General features: G+C 72.6%; 5 protein-coding genes across 5 annotated transcripts in view; 3 read left to right on the forward strand and 2 right to left on the reverse strand.

Moving 5' to 3' along the window:
* Nucleotides 1–3,738: 3,738 nt before the first annotated feature.
* Nucleotides 3,739–6,806, forward strand: AURANDRAFT_52432 (hypothetical protein; the record flags this gene model as incomplete). Its single annotated transcript, XM_009035378.1, has 1 exon — nt 3,739–6,806. One exon carries the CDS (start codon nt 3,739–3,741, stop codon nt 6,790–6,792), a length of 3,054 nt encoding a protein of 1,017 aa, XP_009033626.1.
* An 896-nt stretch (nt 6,807–7,702) lies between these two features.
* AURANDRAFT_15336 (hypothetical protein) lies at nt 7,703–8,068 on the reverse strand (the record flags this gene model as incomplete). The annotated part of the gene is made up of 1 exon (XM_009035823.1): nt 7,703–8,068. A coding segment is annotated over one exon (366 nt), but the record flags the coding sequence as incomplete, so codon positions are not given.
* A 1,154-nt stretch (nt 8,069–9,222) lies between these two features.
* Nucleotides 9,223–9,897, forward strand: AURANDRAFT_21109 (hypothetical protein; the record flags this gene model as incomplete). The annotated part of the gene is made up of 1 exon (XM_009035379.1): nt 9,223–9,897. One exon carries the CDS (start codon nt 9,223–9,225, stop codon nt 9,895–9,897), a length of 675 nt encoding a protein of 224 aa, XP_009033627.1.
* Nucleotides 9,898–11,144: 1,247 nt separating this feature from the next.
* AURANDRAFT_61574 (hypothetical protein) lies at nt 11,145–12,098 on the reverse strand (the record flags this gene model as incomplete). Its single annotated transcript, XM_009035822.1, has 1 exon — nt 11,145–12,098. One exon carries the CDS (start codon nt 12,096–12,098, stop codon nt 11,145–11,147), a length of 954 nt encoding a protein of 317 aa, XP_009034070.1.
* A 296-nt stretch (nt 12,099–12,394) lies between these two features.
* The window catches only part of AURANDRAFT_70807 (hypothetical protein), a gene marked incomplete at both ends in the record, with an annotated part of 21,177 nt that continues 13,400 nt past the window's right edge, over nt 12,395–20,171 (forward strand). Inside the window, 8 exons of the mRNA XM_009035380.1 lie at nt 12,395–12,836; nt 13,067–13,166; nt 13,217–13,517; nt 14,601–14,657; nt 16,351–17,796; nt 17,880–18,111; nt 18,240–19,387; nt 19,638–20,168. Coding sequence (XP_009033628.1) covers nt 12,395–12,836; nt 13,067–13,166; nt 13,217–13,517; nt 14,601–14,657; nt 16,351–17,796; nt 17,880–18,111; nt 18,240–19,387; nt 19,638–20,168 — 4,257 coding nt within the window. The remainder of the gene's footprint in view (nt 12,837–13,066; nt 13,167–13,216; nt 13,518–14,600; nt 14,658–16,350; nt 17,797–17,879; nt 18,112–18,239; nt 19,388–19,637; nt 20,169–20,171) is intronic.

The raw sequence follows: 20,171 nt of genomic DNA on the forward strand, positions 1-20,171 counted from the left end.
CCGTCTTCTTCGCGACGCCCATCTTCGACCCCGGGTCGCCCGCGTCGCCCGGCGACGGCCGGTCCTTCCCGCCGTCGCCGGACGCGGCGCTCCTCGCGGCGACGACGCCGGACGCCGCGCACCTCCGCAAGGTCCTCGCGGACCGCGACGCGCCCGCCGTGCTGCACCTCGCGTGAATAAAAATTTGTGTGGTCCTTGCCCTTCTAGGCTAGGAGAGGTTAAAGCTAGAGGGCCTACCCGGGGGGTACACTGCATCATGCCTTCAAGCTGCTGTTTTTGTGGCAACGAGTGATGGAGAGCGTCCTGCCCTTTTGCGTCGGCGCCGTCGCGGCGCTCGTGCTGCGCGGCGCCGTCGTCTCGTCCTTCCAATCGCTGCGCTTCTTCCTCTCCCAGTTCGAGACCTTCAGCGCCGACGGCACCTACAACGACGCGAACTTGGACGGCGTCTTGCGCCGCAACGCCGACGTGCCGAGCCTCTGGATGAATCTGGGCTACAGCGAGGCCGTCAAAGACGTGGAGCACTACCCGACCTGCGCCGCGGCGCTCGCGCGCAAGCTCGCCGACGCGGGCGGGCTCGCCGGCGCGGGGACGGTCTGCGACGTCGGCTTCGGCTACGGCGACCAGGACCTCCTCTGGGCGAGGGAGTTCCCGGCGCTGCGCATCGTCGGCTTCAACATCGGGCCGGAGCAGCAGCGCGTCGCCGCCGCGCGCGTCGAGGCCGCGGGGCTCGCGGACCGCGTGGAGCTCAGGGTCGGCTCGGCGACGGCGATCCCGCTCCCGGACGCGTCCGTCGACGTCGTCACGTCCCTCGAGTCGGCGTTCCACTACGACACGCGCGAGGCCTTCCTCGCCGAGGCCTTCCGCGTGCTCAAGCCCGGCGGCCGCGTCGCCGTCGCGGACATTTTGTACGAGCGGCGGCCGCTGCCGACGTTCCTCGGGCGGCACCTGCTCCTCTACCCGCTGAGCTTCCTGCTCCACGTGCTGCTCCTCAAGTTCCGGCCCCACATCCCCCGCGCGAACGTCTACGGGCTCCGCGTGCTCACGGAGAAGCTCCGCGGCGTCGGCTTCGACGCCGTCGACGCCGCGGACGTGTCCGAGCGGGTCGTCATCTGGAACAACGCGCGCTCGCGGACCTTCTTCCCGAACTGGGCCGCGCCCCTGCGCCACCCGGCGGTCCTCGCGCCGTCGACGCTCGAGGCCCTCCTGGGGCGCGCGGCGAGCGCCGTCGACGGCGCGGCCTGGAACGTCTACTGCTTCACGTGCCTCAACCTCAACGGCCTCCGCTACTACGTCTACTCCGCGACGAAGCCGGGGGCGTAGCGCTTTTTTAAGGCCTCGGTGTCGCGCACATGGCGCAGGCGAGGAAGCCGGCCTCGCGTTCGACGTGCCTGTAGGTGCAACCGCCGCACGTCCAGGCGTCGTCCGCGGCGCGCGGCGCCGGCGGCGGCCGCGCGCGCGGCGCGCGGTTGGTCGGCCGCGCGGGCCGGTCGCGGTCGTTGGGCGTGAGCTTGCCGCCGCGCGCGGCGTCGTCAGCGAGCGCGGTCTCGATCGTCGCCTGGAGCGCGCGATGCCGGTCGACGGCCCCCGCTTCCGCTTCCGCGGTCGTCGCGAAGACCGCGCGGAGCCGCGCCTTCTCCGCGCGCGCGGCGGGCTCGGGTCGCAGGGAGCGCTCCCCGAGGAGCGTGCGGCCGGCGACCCAGGCGACGGGCTCGTCGAACTGGGACCGCGCGCCCAGATGCCCGTCGAGGAGACGCCGGTGCCTCCCGACGAGCGCCGCGACGCAGTCGGCGCACTGCCGCGTCTTTCCCGACCCCGACTCCACGCAGCGATCCGAGCCGCGGCCGAGACGCGTGGCGAAGTGCCAGGTCCCGGGCGCCAGGCCCGCGCCGCAGCAGGCGCACGTCGCGCGGCGCGACGACGTCAGGTGAGTCCACGCGCACTGCGGGTGGAGGAAGAGGTCCTGGACGCCGCCGGAGTTGCGGCCGGTCGACGCGCCGTTATTGCGGACGTAGTCTCCCGGCCCGTGGTACTGGCGCTTCACGACGCGCGGCGCGCCCTGCGCGATGAGCGTGTCGCACCAGCCGCAGTGGCCGCGCCCGGTCTTGGCGGCTTCGACGCGCACGACGCCGCAGCGCTCGCGCTCGTCGACGCGGCGTCGCTTCGCCGGCGCGTCGGCTTCTGTCGGCGCTGGTGCAGACATGGGTTTCGAGCTGCGGCGCCGACCAGGGTCCAGGCGCAGCGGTCCCCTGCTCAGATCCTGCTCGAGGACTTGCTCGCGAGCTCGGTGGCTGTGGCAATGTTGAAAGTGGCCAGGCGATTCAGCGGTGGATGGCGAGGCATGAGCAATGGGCGAGGTATGAAGCAATGGCGGCGAGGCCGCGACAATAGCAGCTAGGCCCAACTGCCGACACACGAAGAACGCCATGAAGCTCTTCGCGAAACGACCAGCCCCAAAAGACGGCGCCGCGCCGGCGAAGCGCGCGCGGCCCGCCGCGGCGCCCGCCGAGCCGCAGGCCCAGCTCTACGCGCGGGCGGCGCCCCGCGCCGTGCGCGGCGCGCGCCGCGGCGCTCGCGCGCCGAGCGGCGGCGCGCACGCGCCGCGGCGCGCCCTGGCGCTGGCGCCCCTGTCCGCGCGCCAGCGGAGAGGCGTCAAGGCCGCGTGCGCCGCGCACGGCCTCGCGGCGACGCGGCGGCCCGACTGCGGGGGCCTCGAGGTCGCGCGGCGGCCCGAGGCCGGCGACGCGGCGAAGAAGCGCAAGCCGGCGAAGCCGGAGCGCTGGCGCCCGCCGGGGTCGCGGCGGTCCGCGGCCGCGGCCGCGTCCGCCGACGCCGCGCCCGACGCCTGGGTCGTCGCGAGGATCGACGCCGCGTTCGGCGCCGCGGCGGCCGCCGACGTCGCGGCGCGCCTCGCGGTGGCGCCGCCGGCGCCCGACGCGCTGAGGCTCGGCGAGTGGCCCTCGCGGACCTGGGCCGACGGGCGCGCGGGCGACGTCGGCGTCGTTTTATGGGACGGCGACCAGGGCTCGGCCTGCTGGGACGACGGGTCCTTCGGCGCGGCGCTCGCGGCGGCGGAGGCCTGGCCCTGCTGGGGGCGGCCGCTGGCGCTGCGCCACGTCGCCTGCGCGAACCCGAACTGCGCCGGCCGCGCGGCCTGGCGCGCGCGCGTCGACGCCCGGGCGTCGTCCGCGGGCCCGTTCTGGGCGCGGGCCGCGCTGCTCAAGGTCGCGGGCTCGCGGAGCGCGGGACCGCCGCGGTCCGGGCTCGCGGACCTGCTCGGCGACGTCCTCCGGCACTGCGCGGCCGCGGGCGAGCAGGTCCGGGGCGTCGCGCTCGTGAGCCGCAACGGGCAGCTGGCCTCGGCGCTCCGGGCCATCGTCGGCGACGTCCCGCTGCACGTCGTCGCGCCGCCGACGAAGAAGCGGCCGGGCGGCGCGCTGGAAAATAAGGGCGAGCGCCCGTAGCCGCTGCCTCCACCGAAGGGGGGGATCGGCCCCAATCGACATTGCTCGGAAGACGCTGGCGCGCCTCGCCGCTTGAGCAGGGTGGGTCCGCCGCACAGCCCGGCTTCGACGCGTCCATCGCCGACGCGTGCGGCAGACGGCTCTAGAGGGGCAACATCTCTTCAAGCGACGCGAGACGATTGAAGGCTCCCGAGGTGGCGTCTCCCCAGGACGACTGACGGAGCGCCCGCGTCGACGCGTCCATCGCCGGCGGTATCCATCGATGCTCGCTTGCGCCATGTTCCTCGTCGCGGAGGCCTACGCGCTCCGCGCGGGCCCGGCGCGCCTCGCGCGCCGGCGCCTCGGCGCGCTGCGCCCGCTCGCGTCGGCGCCGCCGGCGGCCGCGGAGTGGACCGTGCCCAGGGTGCGCGACACCTTCGTCGACTACTTCGCCGAGAAGCGCGGCCACACGCGGGTACCGAGCAGCGGCGTCGTCCCGCTCCAGGACCCGACGCTGCTCTTCGCGAACGCCGGTATGAACCAATTCAAGCCCATCTTCCTCGGCCAGGCGGCGCCGGGCACGCAGCTCGCGACGCTCGAGCGGGCCTGCAATTCGCAGAAGTGCATCCGCGCGGGCGGCAAGCACAACGACCTCGAGGACGTGGGCCTGGACACCTACCACCACACGTTCTTCGAGATGCTCGGGTCGTGGTCGTTCGGCGACTACTTCAAGGCCGAGGCGACGGCCTGGGCCAAGGAGCTGCTCGTCGACGTCTACGGGCTGGACATGGACCGCATGTACGCGACGTACTTCGAGGGGTCGCCGGAGGAGGGTCTGGAGCCGGACTACGAGGCGCGGGACCTCTGGCTCGCCGCGGGCTTCAAGCCGGAGCAGGTCATCCCGGGCTCCAAGGCGGACAACTTCTGGGAGATGGGCGACTCGGGCCCCTGCGGGCCCTGCACGGAGCTCCACTACGACGCGCTGGGGGGGCGGGGCGACGTCGCGCATCTGGTGAACATGGACGACCCGACGGTCATCGAGATCTGGAATTTGGTCTTCATCCAGTTCGAGCGCGACGGCAAGACGAAGCGGCTGTCGTCCCTCCCGGCGCAGCACGTCGACACGGGCCTGGGGCTGGAGCGTTTGGTGGCTATTCTGAATCAGGTGCCGTCCAACTACGACACGGACGCGTTCTCGGGGCTCTTCGCGGCGACGCTGGCGGAGCTGCCCGAGGGGTCCGCGCCCTACGGGGGCCTCCTGGGCGACGACGATAAGGCCCAGAACTACCGGGACACGGCCTACCGGGCCATCGCGGACCACGTGCGCTGCCTGTCCTTCGCGATCGCCGACGGCGCGCGGCCGTCGAACGAGGGCCGCGGCTACGTGCTTCGGCGCATCCTGCGCCGCGCGGTGCGCTACGGCCTGTCGACGCTCGGCGCCGAGCCGGGCTTCATGGCGCGCCTCGCGCCGGCGCTGGCGGCGAGCCACTTCGGGGACTACTACCCGGAGCTGCGCGACGAGCTGCCGACGATCGTCGAGGTGTTAGCCGAGGAGGAGGCGACGTTCGCGAAGACGCTGGAGCGGGGCGTCAAGTACCTCGACGAGGAGCTCGACAAGCTCGAAGCGACGGACGTGCTCGGCGGCGACGCGGCCTTCTTCCTCTACGACTCGCTCGGCTTCCCCGTGGACCTGACGGCGCAGATGGCCGAGGAGCGGGGCTTTCTCGTCGACGAGCCGGGCTTCGAGGCCGCGATGCGGGCCCAGGTGGACCGGTCCAAGGCGGACCGCAAGGCCCGCGCCGAGGCCGCGCTGGGCACGGTCCGGCTCGAGCTCGGCGTCGCGGCGACGGCGGCGCTCGGAGACGCGGGCGTCGCACCGACGGACGCGCTCGCCGTCGGCGCGACCGTCGCCGACGACGCGACGGAGGTGAATGGCGCCACGGTCGTCGCCCTCGTCGCCATCGACGCGGCCACGGGCGACCCCGCGCTCGTCGACGCCGCGACGTGCGGGCCGGGCGCGGCCGTCGGCGTCGTCCTCGACGCGACGCCCTTCTACGCCGAGGCCGGGGGCCAGGCGAGCGACCGCGGGTCGCTCGTCCTCGGCGGCGCCAGCGTGGACGTCATCGACGTCCAGGCCTACGCGGGCTACGTCGTCCACACGGTCGCGTCCGGCGCCGACGTCGCGTTGGCCGTCGGCGACGCCGCGGACGGCGTCGTCGACGGCGACGCGCGGCGGAAGCACGCCGTGAACCACATGATGACCCACGCCGTGAACCACGCGCTCTGGGCCGAGCTCGGCGACGGCGTGGGGCAGCGCGGCTCGGACGCGAACGACGAGCGGCTCCGCTTCGACTTCAGCCACGGCAAGGCTCTAAAGGCGGCGCAGCTCGCGGCCGTCGAGGCGGCGGTCAACACGGAGTACGTCGCGGACGGCGCCACGGTCGAGCGCGCCAAGGTCGGCCTCGAGGACGCGAAGAACATCCGCGCGCTCCGCGCCGTCTTCGGCGAGGCGTACCCGGACCCCGTGAACGTCGTCGCCATGTTCCCCAAGGCCGCCTTCGCCGGCGCGCCGACCATCGCCGACGTGCTCGCGAGCCCGGACGACGAGAAGTGGGACAAAGCGTCCATCGAGCTCTGCGGCGGGAACCACCTCGGCGACGCGGCCGCCGCGGAGTACTTCGTGATCACGCAGGAGACGGCGGTCGCCAAGGGCGTGCGGCGCATCGAGGCGCTGACGGGCGCCGCCGCGCTCGAGGCCCGGGCCGCCGGCGCGCGGCTCGAGCGCGCGGCCGCGGAGCTCGCCGAGGCCGCGGCGGCCGTCGACGGCGCGGCCGCGCGCGACGCCGTCGCCGCGCGCGCCAAGGCGCTCCGCGTCGACGTCGACGCGACGCCCTGCGCCGCGTCGCTGAAGCCGGACCTGCGGGCGGCGCTCGAGGGCGTCGCGAAGGCGCTCGGCGCCTTCGACAAGCAGGTCGCGGGCGAGGCCGCGCGCGCCGCGGCGGAGCTCGTCGAGGCGTCGGCGGGCGACGCCGCGGACGCGGGGGCGGACCGCCTCGTGCTCGCGCTGCCCTCGGGGCTCGACGCCAAGGCCGCGCAGAAGCTCGCGGGGAAACTTGGCAAAAGCCACCCGGCGCTCGCGCTCTGCGCTTTGAGCCCCGGCGACGACAAGCTCCTCGTCTTCGCGGCCGTGCCCGAGGGCCACGGCATCGCCTCGGCGTCCGACTGGCTCAAGGCGGCCCTCGAGCCCCTCGGCGGCCGCGGCGGCGGCAAGCCCAACTTCGCCCAGGGCTCCGCGCCGGCCGCGGAGGCGGCGAGCGTCGAGGTCGCCCTCGAGGCCGCGCGCGCGTTCTAACGCGCCCCGTCCTTAGTCGCAGAGCGCGAACGTCTCGGACTCGAAGGCCCCGGCGTCGTCCGCGGCGTCGTCCCGCGGCGCCGGCGCCGGCGGCTCGCCCGCGGCGGCCTCGAGCGCGGCGACGACCTGCGCCGCGTCCGTGCGCGTGTCCGCGGCGAGGTGGTGCACGGAGCGCACGCCGCTCGACAGGATGTCCGAGAGCTGCTGCTGGCCGTCCTTGCGGGAGACGACGGACGCGCGGACGCCGGCCCAGGAGTCGCGGCGGCCGCCGGGCTCGGCCATCGTCTCCCGGAGCGGCGTCGACACGGACCGGCGCCGCGCCGTGCCGAGGCTCCCGCGGCCGCGGTCCGCCGTCGTCGCCTTGAGGTGCGCGGCGACGGTGTCCGCGACGACGGCCAGGAGCGCCGCGGGCGCCTCGGCCGGCGGCTCGAGGACGTCGTCGACCGCGTCGACGACGGACTCGGGGAACGGGAACGCGCCTGTGCCGAAACCAAATCTTCAACCCGACTTCAATATGAGCGTATTCGAATGTTTTGACACGAGCTCTTCAGCTGGGCTTCGAGAACTCGACGAGAGCGATCGATCCGTCCAAAAATCAGCCGAATCGACTTCGATTTGACCGAGCTAGAGAATCCTCAAGTTTGGTCAGGACCACCCAAACCAGTGGTTGGTTTCGGCACAGGAACGCGCGGTCGCGCGCGAGCGCGAGGAAGGGCATGGCGAGGAGCTGCGCCGCCGTCGCGCGCCGGGCCGGGTCGCGCGCCATGGCCGCGGCGACGGCGTCGCAGGCCACGGGCGCGTACGCCTGCTGGTCCAGCCGCGGCTCGGGCCCCGTCGTGAGCCGCTCCGACAGGGCGAAGAAGTCCAGGGACAGCGTGTCGCGCCGGCCGCTCGGCGCGGCGGGGTCCTCGAAGGGGTGGCGGCCCGCGGCGACGGAGAACAGGGTCACGCCGAGCGCCCAGACGTCCGCGGCCGCGTGGCAGTCGCCTCGAAGCCTTTCCGGCGAGAAGTACATCAAGGACCCCTCCATCAACACATGGGCCCGGTCGTCGTCCTTCGCCGCCAGCCCCAGGTCCGCGATCTTCACGCGGCCGCTCCGCGACACCAAGACGTTCGACGGCTTGACGTCGCGGTGGACGACGTCCGACGCGTGCAAGTGCCGCAGCCCCTTGAGCGTCTCGCCCGCGAGGTGGCGGAGCGCGCCGTCGTGGCCCCGCAAACCCCCCGCGTGGACGACGTCGTGGAGCGACCCGCCGTCCATGTACTCCAGGACCATGTCCGCGCCGACGGCCTCGCCCGCGTCGTCCGTGACCGCGTAGGCGCCGTAGAAGGTCACGAGCTGGTCGCAGGGGTGGAGCGCGCCGCGCGCGAGCGCGTCCTTGAAGAGCCAGCGCGGCGCGCCGGACTCGTCGAGGGGCACGAGGTTGTCGTGGAGCGCGTGCACCTCCTCGAGGAGGAGCGCGAGGGACCGGTCCTCGTCGGCGTCGTCGACGCGCACCTCCTTGACGGCCACGAGGCGCAGCGACGGCACGTGGACGCCGAGGCTCACGGTGCCGAAGGACCCGCGGCCGAGGGGCCGGACCAGTGCGACGTCGCGCTCGAGGTCCGCCGTCAGCTGGTCCGTCGTCGGCAGCCGCCGGAGGCTCGCGCGGGACTCGCGGCGCTGGTCGAGCATCGCCTTGGGCGCCGGCGCCAGGGCGATGGGCTGCAGGGACCGCGCGGCCGGCGACCGCGGCTCGAAGCGCGGCGGCGGCCGCGGGCTGTAGACCTCCTCGAGGCCGTCCGAGTCCGACGAGTCGGAGTCGTCGCCGCCGAAGACCTTCGGGAAGAGCTGCGCGCCCATTGTGACGTTGCTGTAGCCCCCTAAAATGCCCTCGGCCTCGGCGAGCAGGAGGTCCTCCGGCGGCGCCTCGCTCGGCGCTCGCACGTCGCGGGCGCCGCCGCCGAACTCGGCGCACTCGGCGTCGCTGTCGTAGGCGCCGCCGTCGTCGCTCGCGAAGCAGCCGCAGGCCCACATTGCTAATGGGATCGAAGGTATTCCTACCCTGGTAGACCGGAGAATTTTCTCTTATGAGAGGAATAGGAGAGCCTGGCTATGATTGTTATGCGCTCGGTTTGCCGCGGCGCACGGCTGCGGCTGGCGCTGGTGCTCCGCGGGCTGCGGCGGCCGCAGATGGCGTCGCGGCCTTGGTGGGCTGCATCGAGGTGATGATGCCGTCGATCGCCTTGCGGCCGACTCAGTGCTGAGGGTGCTTGCTCAGACGCCACCGCTCCCTCAGACGCCCGACGCCTCCGCCGACGTCCACCATGGTCCGCGCCTCCGTCTTCGCCGCTGTCCTCGCGACGGCGAGCGCTTTCGTCGCGCCGCGCGCCGCCCTGCCCGCCGCGTCGCCGCGCCGCCAATCGGCGCGCGTCGTCGGCTCCCCGAGAATGGTCGCGGACCCCGGCGCGCTGGCGGCGACCCTCGCGTCGTCGTCCACGCTCCTCAGCTACGAGTTCCAGGGCTCCTACGCGTCGCTCTACGCGACGCTCTTCCTCTACGTCATCTCCTTCCCGGGGCTGTGGTCGACGATCAAGCGCGCGTCCAAGATCGCGCTCGTGCAGCAGACCTACGAGTTCCCCGGCGAGAAGGCGCCGGTGGACGCCAAGTCCATGCGCGAGGTCGCCGGCGACGTCATGGCCTACATGCAGGCGAACAACTACGAGGTCGCGGAGGCGGGCGAGACGATCACGTTCAAGGGCAAGATCGCGCCCGAGGTGTCGCAGGCCGCGTTCCTCGTCTTCTGCACCTTCATCTGCTTCGCGTCGCTGGCCCTCGTGCTCCAGATCCAGGTCCCCACCGTCGCCGGCGTCGACGTGGGCTCCTACTGGTTCCTCACGACGCTCCTCTCGCCCTACGCGGGGCTCTACTACTGGAAGTCCGCGAGCGACAACGAGCAGCGCGAGGTCAAGGTCAAGCTCAGCGCCAACGACGACGAGAGCCAGACGCTCATGGTCGTCCGCGGCGACAAGAAGGACGTCCAGCGCATGGAGGAGGAGATGGACCTCCAGCAGGAGGGCATGATCCGCGTCCGCGGCGTCTTCGACTACTCCAAGACCGCCTAGGGGGCGGCGATCTGCGTAACGGAGGCGGCTCCGGAGCGGCGCGTGGAGGGGGGGGGGGGGTGTCCCGGGCCGCTTCAACGTCCGCTTCATCAAGTGCTTCAAGATCGAGAGCGGCGACGATGATCGCACGCCGCGCGCTGAACGCGCTGCTGCGGTCGGCGCCGGCGCGCCGCGCGGCGCTCCGCGGTCCCCGGTCGCTCCGCGGCGGCGCGCGCTGCGCGAGCGCCGGCGCGCGCTACGAGCGCAAGGCCTACGTCGCGTCGCTCCGGGACCGGCGCGACGACCTGGAGAGCCGCCTGGGCCCGGCCCAGCTCGTCGCCGGCGTCGTCGTCGAGCGGACGCCGGCGCTCATGCCCGACCCGGAGGACTGGGAGCTGGCCATGTGGGAGCTCCAGGCGTCGCTGGAGGTCCACGACGGCTTCGACTACCCCGCCGTCGTCGGCGGCGGCACGTCCGCGGAGCGGGAGGCGGCGCCGCGGAAGGAGATCCCCGAGGAGATCCGCGCGCTCATGAACCGGGAGACGGACGCGGACCGCGCCGGCGACGTCCGGAGCCTCGAGCGCAAGCTCGCGGAGTCCTTATTCCTCCTCGTGAAGGACTCGGCCGCGGCGCCGTGGCGGCTGCCCGCGGCGGCCCTCGGGGACGACGGCTTCCTCCGCGAGGCCTGCGAGGGCGTCCTCGCGGCCCAGTGCGGGCCCGAGCTCTACACCTACGTCCTCGGCAACGGGCCCGTGGGCGCCTGGGACGCGGAGACCGCCGCGGGCGGCCTCGAGCGCACGTTTTTCATGCGGGCCATCGTCGTCGACCTCTACACGAGCGGGCCCGTCGACCCGGCCCTCACGCACGACCACACCTGGGTCACCAAGGCCGAGCTCCCCGACCACATCGTCGACGACGCGGCCTACCTCGACTTCCTCCAGAAGCTGCTCTAGGCGCGCTCGATAAAAAACCGAGTCCGCACCGCGCTGCGGCGCGACCCGCACGCGACGACTCGCCTAGACGACTCGCCGGCGGACCCGCTGCTTGGCAGTTGAACTTCAATGAGACTTCAACGAGAGACCCTGAGAGAGCCTTGCCTATGGAGTCCACGGAGGAGGGCAAGGAACTCGTGGGCGGTATGACGCAGATGCTCAAGTCGAAACTCGAGGCGGGCGAGCAGATCGACCCGAACGAGTGCGCCGTGAGCTAACTAGCATTGTAAAATTAGTCGGCGAGCGACGACGACGTCCGAGGCGGCGACGTCGAACCTAGGCCGCGCAGCCCCAGGACGGCCGCCCGTCCTGCTGGCCGGCCGGCGTCGTCTTCGCGTCGAGCGTCGCCACGTCCGCCGCGGAGAGCTCGAAGTCGAAGACGTCGAGGTCCTCGGCGAGGTACGCCGGCTTCGACGCCTTGACGACGACGCTCGGCTTCGCGCCGTTCTGGAGCACGTAGCGGAGCGCGACCTGCGCCGCCGATTTGCCGACCTTCGCGGCGATTTTCGCCACGTCCGCGTCGCGCACGACGGCGCCCGAGGCGAGCGGCGAGTAGGCCTGCACGTTCACCCCCCACGCCCGGTTGAAGGAGAGGAGCGCCTCCGGGTCCGCGCCCGAGCCGACGTGGTACTGGAGCTGGTTCACCGCCGGCGTCGTCCCGGAGAGGCATTCGAGGCACGACTGGCAGTAGTTGCTCACGCCGACGGCCCGCGCCTTGCCGGCCCTCATGAACTTTTCGTAGGCCGCCCACTGCGCCGAGTTGAGCTTGCAGACGGCCTCGGAGCACGCGCCCTCGTAGCCGAAGGGCTCCGAGGGCCCGTGGAGCATGACGAGGTCCAAATACGTCGTGTTCAGCGACGTCAAGACGCTCTCGAGCTCGCGCGTCGTGAGCGCCTCGCACGCGCCCGCGTCGGTGACGTTCCGCGCGGGCGGCGAATCGTGGACGCACGGCGAAGTCATGGACGCGAGGAAGATCTCGCGGCGCGGGCGCGCCTCGAGGCCCTTCGCGACGCCGGCGAGGTTGAAATAGTCGAAAGCCGTATGGATGGCCGTCACATTCCCTGCCAGCGCGGCCCGCACGGCGAGCGCCGCCTGCGAATCGTTGTAGCCGGCGGTGCCCGCGCTGATGATCGGCATCTCGACGCCATTGTTGAGGCGCACGCTAGGAATGGCTGCTGCGGCGCACAGCAATGGCGCTAGCCAGAGCAATGGTCCATGGACGGCGGCCATCGACACGGTGACGTGTGCGGCGCGCGGCGGATCGCTGCGCGCGCGCGGAGCGCCGTAGATCTACTAGTACCTGCCGCCCGGCTCCCTGCGGGCCCGGAGAGGCCAGATGCAAGTCTGCTCGTGAAGGCCTTACAAGCTGTGCGACTGCCGCATCATGAAGCCGGTCCTGGCCATTGTCCTGGCCCAGCTCCCGCGACGCCGCACCCCTCTGCCAGCGTCGGGGCCGCGGCCTCCCCTCTGCCCGGACCTCGGCTGGCGTCGCGGCGTCGCGGTCCGCGCCCTCGAACCAAGTTGTGATGCGCCTGCTCGCGATGACGGTCCTCCCTATTGTCTTCTCGCTACTGATCTTTTTGTTTGGCGAGCTCGCCGTGATGTGCGCGACGGCCGACGAGGCAAAATCAATTCGGAGCACATCGTTCGGCACCTTCCTCCTGCTCACATTCGTCGTGTTTACCAGCGTGTCCACGACGGTGTTGCGCTTCTACAACTGCGTGAGCTACGAGGAAGGCTTCTCGGACGGCTCGACGGAGACGATCGAGGTGCTCGAGGCGGATCACGACATCTCGTGCGACTCGCCGAGCTACAAGGGCACCTGGTCCACCTACGCGCTTGCCATGCTCTTCGTGTACCCCGTCGGAATACCACTCCTCTACTGGGTCCTTCTCTTTCGGTACCGCAAGCAGTTGGACCCGAACGTCGACGAGAGTCGGCTCGGCAAGATCGAGGACAGCAACGACGGTAAGCCTCGAAGCGCTCCTACGGAGGCGTACAGGAAGCTTGACGCGCGACTCTCGGAGCAAAGTTCTTCCGCGCGAGACTTGATGACGACGATGCTCGGCGCCGATACAGTCTCCGCCGCGGAGTTGCAGAAACGAAAGCTCGCGACGCGTGACGCGGACGAGTCGATCCAGCATCTCGCGTTTCTCTTCGAAGAGCGCGCCGCAGCGTCTCGTCTGCATCGCATTCAGTGCCAAACCCTTCGCGCGCCAGGTACGAGCCGCGCTGCTACCAGTTCGTGGTCTTCGAGTGCGTCCGCAAGCTGGCGCTCACGGGCCTGCTGATTTTCATGTAGCTTCCCGGGTACATGAGGATTCGATGTACATGAAGTTTCGATGTAGGTACCCGGGCAGCGCGTCGCAGATAGCCATAGGCCTTCTCATCGCGTTCCTTTCGATGCAGGTCTACACGTCCAGCCGCCCCTATGTCAAAGACGCGGACGACAACCTGGCGAACGTGGGCAACGCGCAGATCGTCCTCGTGTTCATCGCGTCGCTGATGCTGTTCATCAAGGATATGGACGAGCAGGACGGCGCGCCCGGCGATATGTTCAAAGGTCCGATTTTTAGCTACGCCATGATCGTCATCGGGACCCTCGTGCTCGTCGCGACAATTTACACGATCCTCGTCGAGACCTGCGAGGTTAATCCCGAAGAGGCCGCGCGCGCCGCCTCGAAGAGGCTCGCTCGGCCCGCGGCTCAAGTCGCGCCGCCGGATCCGCTGCCCCGGAAGGAGAGCAAGACAAAGCAGACGAACGACGTGGATCGCGCGGTCCTGTCGGAGATCCTCATCGAGGGAGAAGAGGCAGACCGGCCGTCTGAGCTTCCCTCCCCGACGTGCTGCGTCTCAGCGGGCGTGTCGACGGCATGGTAGCCGGTGGGTATCGTAATCAAGTTCAACCAACTACCTTAGCACGTCCCACGGCGCCGCCCGCCGCGCGTCGGCCGCGTCGAGCTCCACTGGCGAGAGGGTCTTTAGGCGGCAGTCGCGGTGGAGGTCGCCGAGGCATCGGCCGCCGCGGTGACGCGGCACTTGCCGCCGTGCGTTTCGAGGAGTCGCGCGTCTAACGTATTTCTCTCTCGAATGCGCTGCTGGTCTTCGGTCGACAGCGCTTTCAACGCGTACGGGTTCGTGTTGTACTTCGGCAAAATTTCAGCGCGAGGCCACGTCATGCTCGATTGCACGCACGTCCAAAAGTCGTCGAGGCGGTCCGTGGTACCCACGAAGTCGACATCGTGTCGAAGGATTTCGTCGGCCCTCGCAAGGTCGCAGACGGGGAGAGATAGATGCTGGAACTTTGGCGTGTTGTAGAGCAGATAGCGGCACTGACCGTCGCGAGTGTTCGCGGTTTTGTTGGACACGTGCGAGCCGTCAAAGTCGGTCTGGTAGCGCGACCTAGACACGGCCCAGTCCACGGAGTCCCGGAGCACCACGCCGACCTTCAGGTCGCAGCCTCGCGCGTCGAGGTACCGGCGCAGCGGGCGGATCAAATCGGTCGTGCCGTTCATCCCCGGCATCTTGTGGTGGTAATGGACGGTAAACGTCGGGCGCGGTTTGCGAAGCTCCCTTCGAAAAAGCAAAAGCCTCTGCTCGAAGACGGGGGACTTGACGGGTCTCGCGTTCAACCACGCCTTCAACGGCCCGCGAGACGCCCCCGTCAAGATGTCGAACGGAGGCCACGACTCTTGCTGATGTTTATCTCTGAAAAGGTTCAAATTCACGTAGGTAAATGCGTGCTGCTTCGCGAGCGATGCGAGATGGAGTTGGATGGTCGCGCCGCCCGTCTTTGGAATGTGGAAAAACCAGAACGAGGGCGCGCATCGCGCCGATGCCGGAGCGGCGGGCTCCGACGGCGTCGCGGGCGCGAGCTCGGGGGCGGACGCCGAGGCCGGGCGAGCGTCGGGCTCGAGGGGAGTCGAGACTCGTGCCGCGTCGGTCACGGCGACGGCTACAAAGGCGACACGGAGCATTTTGAGCTGCTTCATGAGAGCGTTGCCCGCAGGCCGCCGTCACACGCCGTTTCGAGCCGCAAAAATTCGTCTGCGCGACGCTTCGCGCGGCTGGAACCTGCGGATGCTGATCTAGGGAGCGCGCGAGTGACTAGACGCAACCCAAGAGGTCTACAGCTGTAAGCGAGGCGCAACTCAGTAGCTCTCGATGCTTTTTGGCGATTTTTTAGCGAGGCGGCCCTGATCGTGCTGGGCAAACCAAGCGTGGCGCGGCTCGCTGGCTCTAGGGTCCACGCGACGGCCTTGTGCGGATCAGCACCCCGTGATCGTGCTGTGCAACTCGCCTCGGAGTTTCGCCCTAGAGAGGCATCCCCGGCCATGCGTCCCCACAGTCACTACCGTAGCGCGTCGGCCGTGGCTCGATGGCTCGCCACACCGCTGCGCGAAACACCCGGAAGCCCCGCTCGACTTTAGCCCGACGACGGCGGCGCCGGGAGCCGGTCCTCGAGCGCCTTCGCGACCCGCGCGAGGGCCGCGTCGTTGCTCTTGAGCTTCTCGTGGAGCGCCTGCTGCTCGAGGAGCGCGCGCTTGAGCTTGGCCGCGTCCTCGGCGGAGGCGTCGTGGAGGCCCCTGAGCGAGAGGAGCCGCGCGAGGACCGCGGCGACGGCGGCGGACGGCGGCGCCGCGCGGAGCGTCGCCTCGTCCGCGGCGAGGTCCGCGGCGCCGACGGCCGCGGCCGCGGCGGCCGCGGGCGGCGCCGGCGGCACTGGCGCCGCGGCGCCGCGCGCGGCGGCGCCCCGGAGCGCGTCCGCCGCCGCCGCGCGCGCGGCCCGCGCCGCGGCCGCCGCGTCCGGCGGCGGCGGCGGCGGCGGCTCCGCGGGCAGGCCCGCCGCGAGGCGCTCGAGGCTCAGGCGCAGGGCCTCGACGTCGTGGAGGAGCGTCGCGCCGCCGTCGGCGTCGTAGGCCTCCGGCGACCGCTCGAGCTCCGCGCGGAGCTCGCCGGCCTCGCGCCGGAGCCGCGCGAGCTTGAGCCGCGGCGCCTCGTAGCTCGACCGCTGCTGCGGTGCGCCCAGCGCGCCGGCGAGGGGCCGGCCCGCGGCGTCGAGGGCCGTGGCGTCGAAGGCCGCGGCGAAGGACCGGTGGAGCGCGAGCGGCGACGTCTCGATGCCCGGCGTCGGCGGCGCGGCGTAGGCCTCGGCGGCGGCCGGCGCGTCGGCCGCATGCTCCGTCTCCGGCGCGTACTCGAAGACCTGCTCGGCCATGGTGGAGCGGTGGTGGTGTTCCAGCGACCGCCGCGGGCGCGGCTGATTGCGGCGCGCGCCGGCGCGAGCAGCGGCGATTCGAAGCGTCCACCTCGCGCGCCGAGACCCAGTTTGTTGACATCAGCGTTGAGCTGCAAGATCACATGCTGAAGAGCGCGTTGGGGATGGGCAAGCTTGTAGGGGCAGCCCAACGCGCGCCTCTCCGCCGCAGACGATGCCCATGATCTTAGATAAACAATGAACGCCGATTCGTCGGCCGTCGAGGCCTTCGTCGCCGACGAGCGGCGCAAGCGGCGCGCGGCGGCCCAGCGCCAGGCGGCGCTCCAGGAGCGGTCGCGGCGCGCCGCCGACGTCGGCCGGCGGCGCCTCAGCGCGGCGTTGGTCGTCGGCAACGCGCCGCGGCGGCGCAAGGAGCGCGAGGCCGCCGCGCGGCGCGCGGCCATGGACTGGCTCCGCAAGGACGACGACGAGGCGAGCGAGATCCACATGTGGCCGCGCGTGCGCGCGGCGCCCGCGCGCGTCCCCCAGGACGCGGCGTCGCGCCAGGACAGCGCGTCGCTCGCGAGCGGGAGCCTCGCCGAGTCCGGGTCCTTCGCCGTCGACGCCGCGCGGCTCCGCGACCCCGACGCGGCGCCCGAGCGCTGGGAGAGGGGGGACGAAGACGCGTCCGGCGCGACGCCCGACTACGGCGCCCTGCTCGACGCGCTGGGCCAGGGCGCGCTGGCGGCGCTCGCGGGGGACCGGCGCGACGAGTTCTCGCGGAACAACGCCCGGGACCTCGAGGCGCGCGCGCGCGAGAAGGAGAACCTCGAGACCGCGGAGGGCAAGGGCCGCCGCGACGCCGTGAGGACGGACCGGGGCAAGGTCGTCGACATGCGCGACCACTACGAGCAGCTCGCGGCGCGGCGCCACCGCGACGACGAGAGCTCGCTCGACGAGAGCGACGGCGGCCTCGAGCCCTCGACGGCGACGGCGACGCGCGCGTCCACGGACGCGCCCGCGTCGACGTCGTCGTCGTCGAACGCGGACACGTCCGCGAAGCGCTCCGCCCTCGAGGCCTTCTCCGTGTCCGCCGCGGAGCGGGGCGTCGACACCTGCCGGGCCGTGAGCGACGCGCCGCCGCCGCCGCGGGAGCCGTCGGCGTCGACGGACAGCGCGGGCGACGCCGTCGACCACGCGGCCGAGGGGCGCCGCAACGCCGCGCGGCGCCGCGGCGCGCTCCCGCGCGGGGGGGGGTCCGCGCCCTACGTCGCCGACGGCCCGCCGCAGCGCTGGGCCGTCGCCCTCGCGGACGGCCTCGCGGACGGCGGCGGAATGCGCGCGGGCGACGCGCGGCTCGTCGTCGCCGCGACGCGCCGCGGCTGGGCCGGCGCCGGCGGCGCGGTCTTCGCGGCCGCGGACGAGGGCGCGACCTGGGCCTGGGCGCCCGCGCCGCCGCCGGCCGAGCCGCCGAGGCGCCTCGAGGCGTCGACGCTGCTCCTCGAGCGGAGCTCGCTCCCGGGCACGGAGGCGACGCTCTTCATCGACCGGCCGTCGACGCTCCGTTCGGGGTCCGGGTCGCCGACGCTCGGCTCGTCGCGCGACGACCCGTCGTCGGGCTCGCCGGACGAGGCCTTGGCGTCGCCCGAGGCGTCGCAGCCCCCGCTGGACGCGTCGTCGTCGTTCGCCGCCGTCGCCGAGGACCGCGCGCGCGCGCTCGCGGAGCTCCAGGTCGAGGCCCGCGTGGCACTCGAATCTCGACCATGGAGACGCGGGGCCGGGGCGTCCCGAACGAGCCGTCGACGTCCGCGCAGGTCGAGGCGCGCGCGGCGCTGGCGACGGGCCTCGCGCGCGACTTCCTCGTGGACCGCGCGCGGCGGGCCGTGTCCTGGCAGGACCAGTCGACGTCGCGGGGCCTCGTGGCCGAGAGCCTCGCGTCGGCGACGGTCGACGACCTCGGCGCGGCCGCGCGGGGCCGCGAGCGGGGCAGCACAAGAGAGCGAAATTCCCAACTTCAAAGGCTCCTATCTCGGTCGTTTTCCACTCGTTTCGGCTGATTTTTGGACGGGCGATCATCTCTCGGAACGGTCTCGACGCGTGGGCGCTTTTCCCGGAACGCGCGCGCGCGGAACACTCACGTTGAAGCGACGTTGAATCACCCTTGTGCTGCCCAGGCCGCGAGGGGCCCGCGCGCGTCGCGCGGATCCTCGCGGACGACGCCGCCGCGGGCCTGGGCGCGGGCGACGCCTTCGTGGTCGTCGGCGCGGATGCGGACGCGTGGCTCCTCGCGGGCGGCCACTGGGTGCCGCGCGCGGGCGAGGGCCGCGCGTGGGAGTGGCACGACGCGGCGCCGGCGGACGACCTCGTCGAGGAGAGCCTCTTCCTCGACCGGTCCGTCGTCACCGTGGCGTCGGCGCACGACGGGGGCGCGCCCGCGCCCGCGCCGCCGGACCGGGGGCCCCGCGCGTGGGCCGCGCTCCGCGCGCCCGCGGGCCGGTGGCGCGCCGGCGACGTCGCGCTCGTGCTCGGCGTCGCGGAGACCCACTTCCTCCTCGACGGCGGCGCCGTGCTCCTCCGCCACCTCGAGGGCGACGCCTGGGACTGGGCGCCGGCGCCGGACGCGCTGCCCGCGGCGCCCGCGGGCGCGGGCGCGGAGCGCGCCGAGGCCCCGGCGCTCGACGCGCCGGCGCTCGACGCGTCCCGGGCGGCGGCGCTCGACGCGTCCCACGCCGCGACGCTCGAGACGTCCCACGCCGCGACGCTCGAGACGTCGCTCCGGACGCCCGCGCACGACGACGACGACGACGACGACGACGCGCCGCTCTTCGGCGCGCCGGCCGTCGCGTCGTCGCTCTTCGACTCTTTGGCGACGGCCGACTCCGAGCCGCGCTCGCCGTCGCGCTGGACGGCGTCGTCGTCCGCGGGCGCGACGCCCGCGACGGCGTCGACGTCCCGCGACACGGCCGCGTCGACGGCGTTCTCGCCGACGCCGTCGAGCGCCGCGGACGCTCAGGCGTCCGCGGAGCGGTTCCTCGCCGCCGAGGCCGCGCGGGCCGCGACGCGCGGCGACGACGGCGCCTTCCTGCGCCAGGCGGGGCGCCGCGCCCGGGCGGGCGCGGACCTGCGCCTCGCCGCGGAGGAGGCGCGCGCGGCCGCCGAGGCCGCCGCGCGCGACCTCGCGGACGCGGCCGCCGCGCGCGCGCGGCCGCCGCCCGACGGCGGCGCCGCGGCCGCCGACGACGGCGGCGGCACGGTCGTGAGCTTCACCGTCGACGACGACGACGACGAGGTCGTCGCGCGGGTGACGGACGACGACGCGACGGTGGCGTCGCACGCGTCGCGCGGGAGCCTCGCGTACAGCTTCGGGGGCCTCTCGCCGGGCCGAACTCGAATCTTCCGCCCGACTTCACTGTGCGCGTAGTCGACGGTTTCGACGCAAGGTTTTCTGCCGTGCTTCGAAAACTCGACAAGAGCCATCGATTCGGCCAAAAATTAGCCGAATCGACTTCGATTTGACCGAGCTAGAGAGGTTTGAAGTTTGGCCGGAATGACCCAACATAGGCCTCTCGGAGCTCCGGTCGCTGGCCGAGGACCACTTCGACGACCTCGAGAGCCACTTCGACGACCTCGGCAGCGTCGCGTCGCGCGAGCACCGCCCCGTCCGCGACGACTGGGCCATCTTCGACCGCTCCGCGGCCGTCGCGCGGAGAGCCGCGGAGCGCGACCGCGCGGCCGCCGCCGCGATCCCCGAGGAGGCGCCGCTCGCCGTCGCCGTGACGCCGTCCGTGAGCTCGGAGGACGTCGACGAGGACGACGACGCCGAGAGCGTCGCCGAGGCGCCCGCCGACGACGGGCCCGTCGAGGCGCCCGCGCCCGCCGGCGACGTCGCTTCGGAAGCGCCCGCGCCGGAGCCGGAGCCCGCGCCCGCGCCCGCGCCCGCGCCCGAACCGGCGCCCGAACGGGCGCCGTCGCCGGAGCCGTCGCCGCGCGCGCCGACGCCCGTGGACCGCGCGCCCCTCGAGGCGTTGCCCGCGGCGGCGCTCCAGGACGAGCTCGCGCGGCGCATGTTTCCCTGGCGCCACCTGCGGTCGCGGGCGCTGCTCGTC

Source organism: Aureococcus anophagefferens (genome assembly GCF_000186865.1).
Source record: "Aureococcus anophagefferens unplaced genomic scaffold AURANscaffold_3, whole genome shotgun sequence".
Lineage (NCBI taxonomy): Eukaryota > Pelagophyceae > Pelagomonadales > Pelagomonadaceae > Aureococcus > Aureococcus anophagefferens.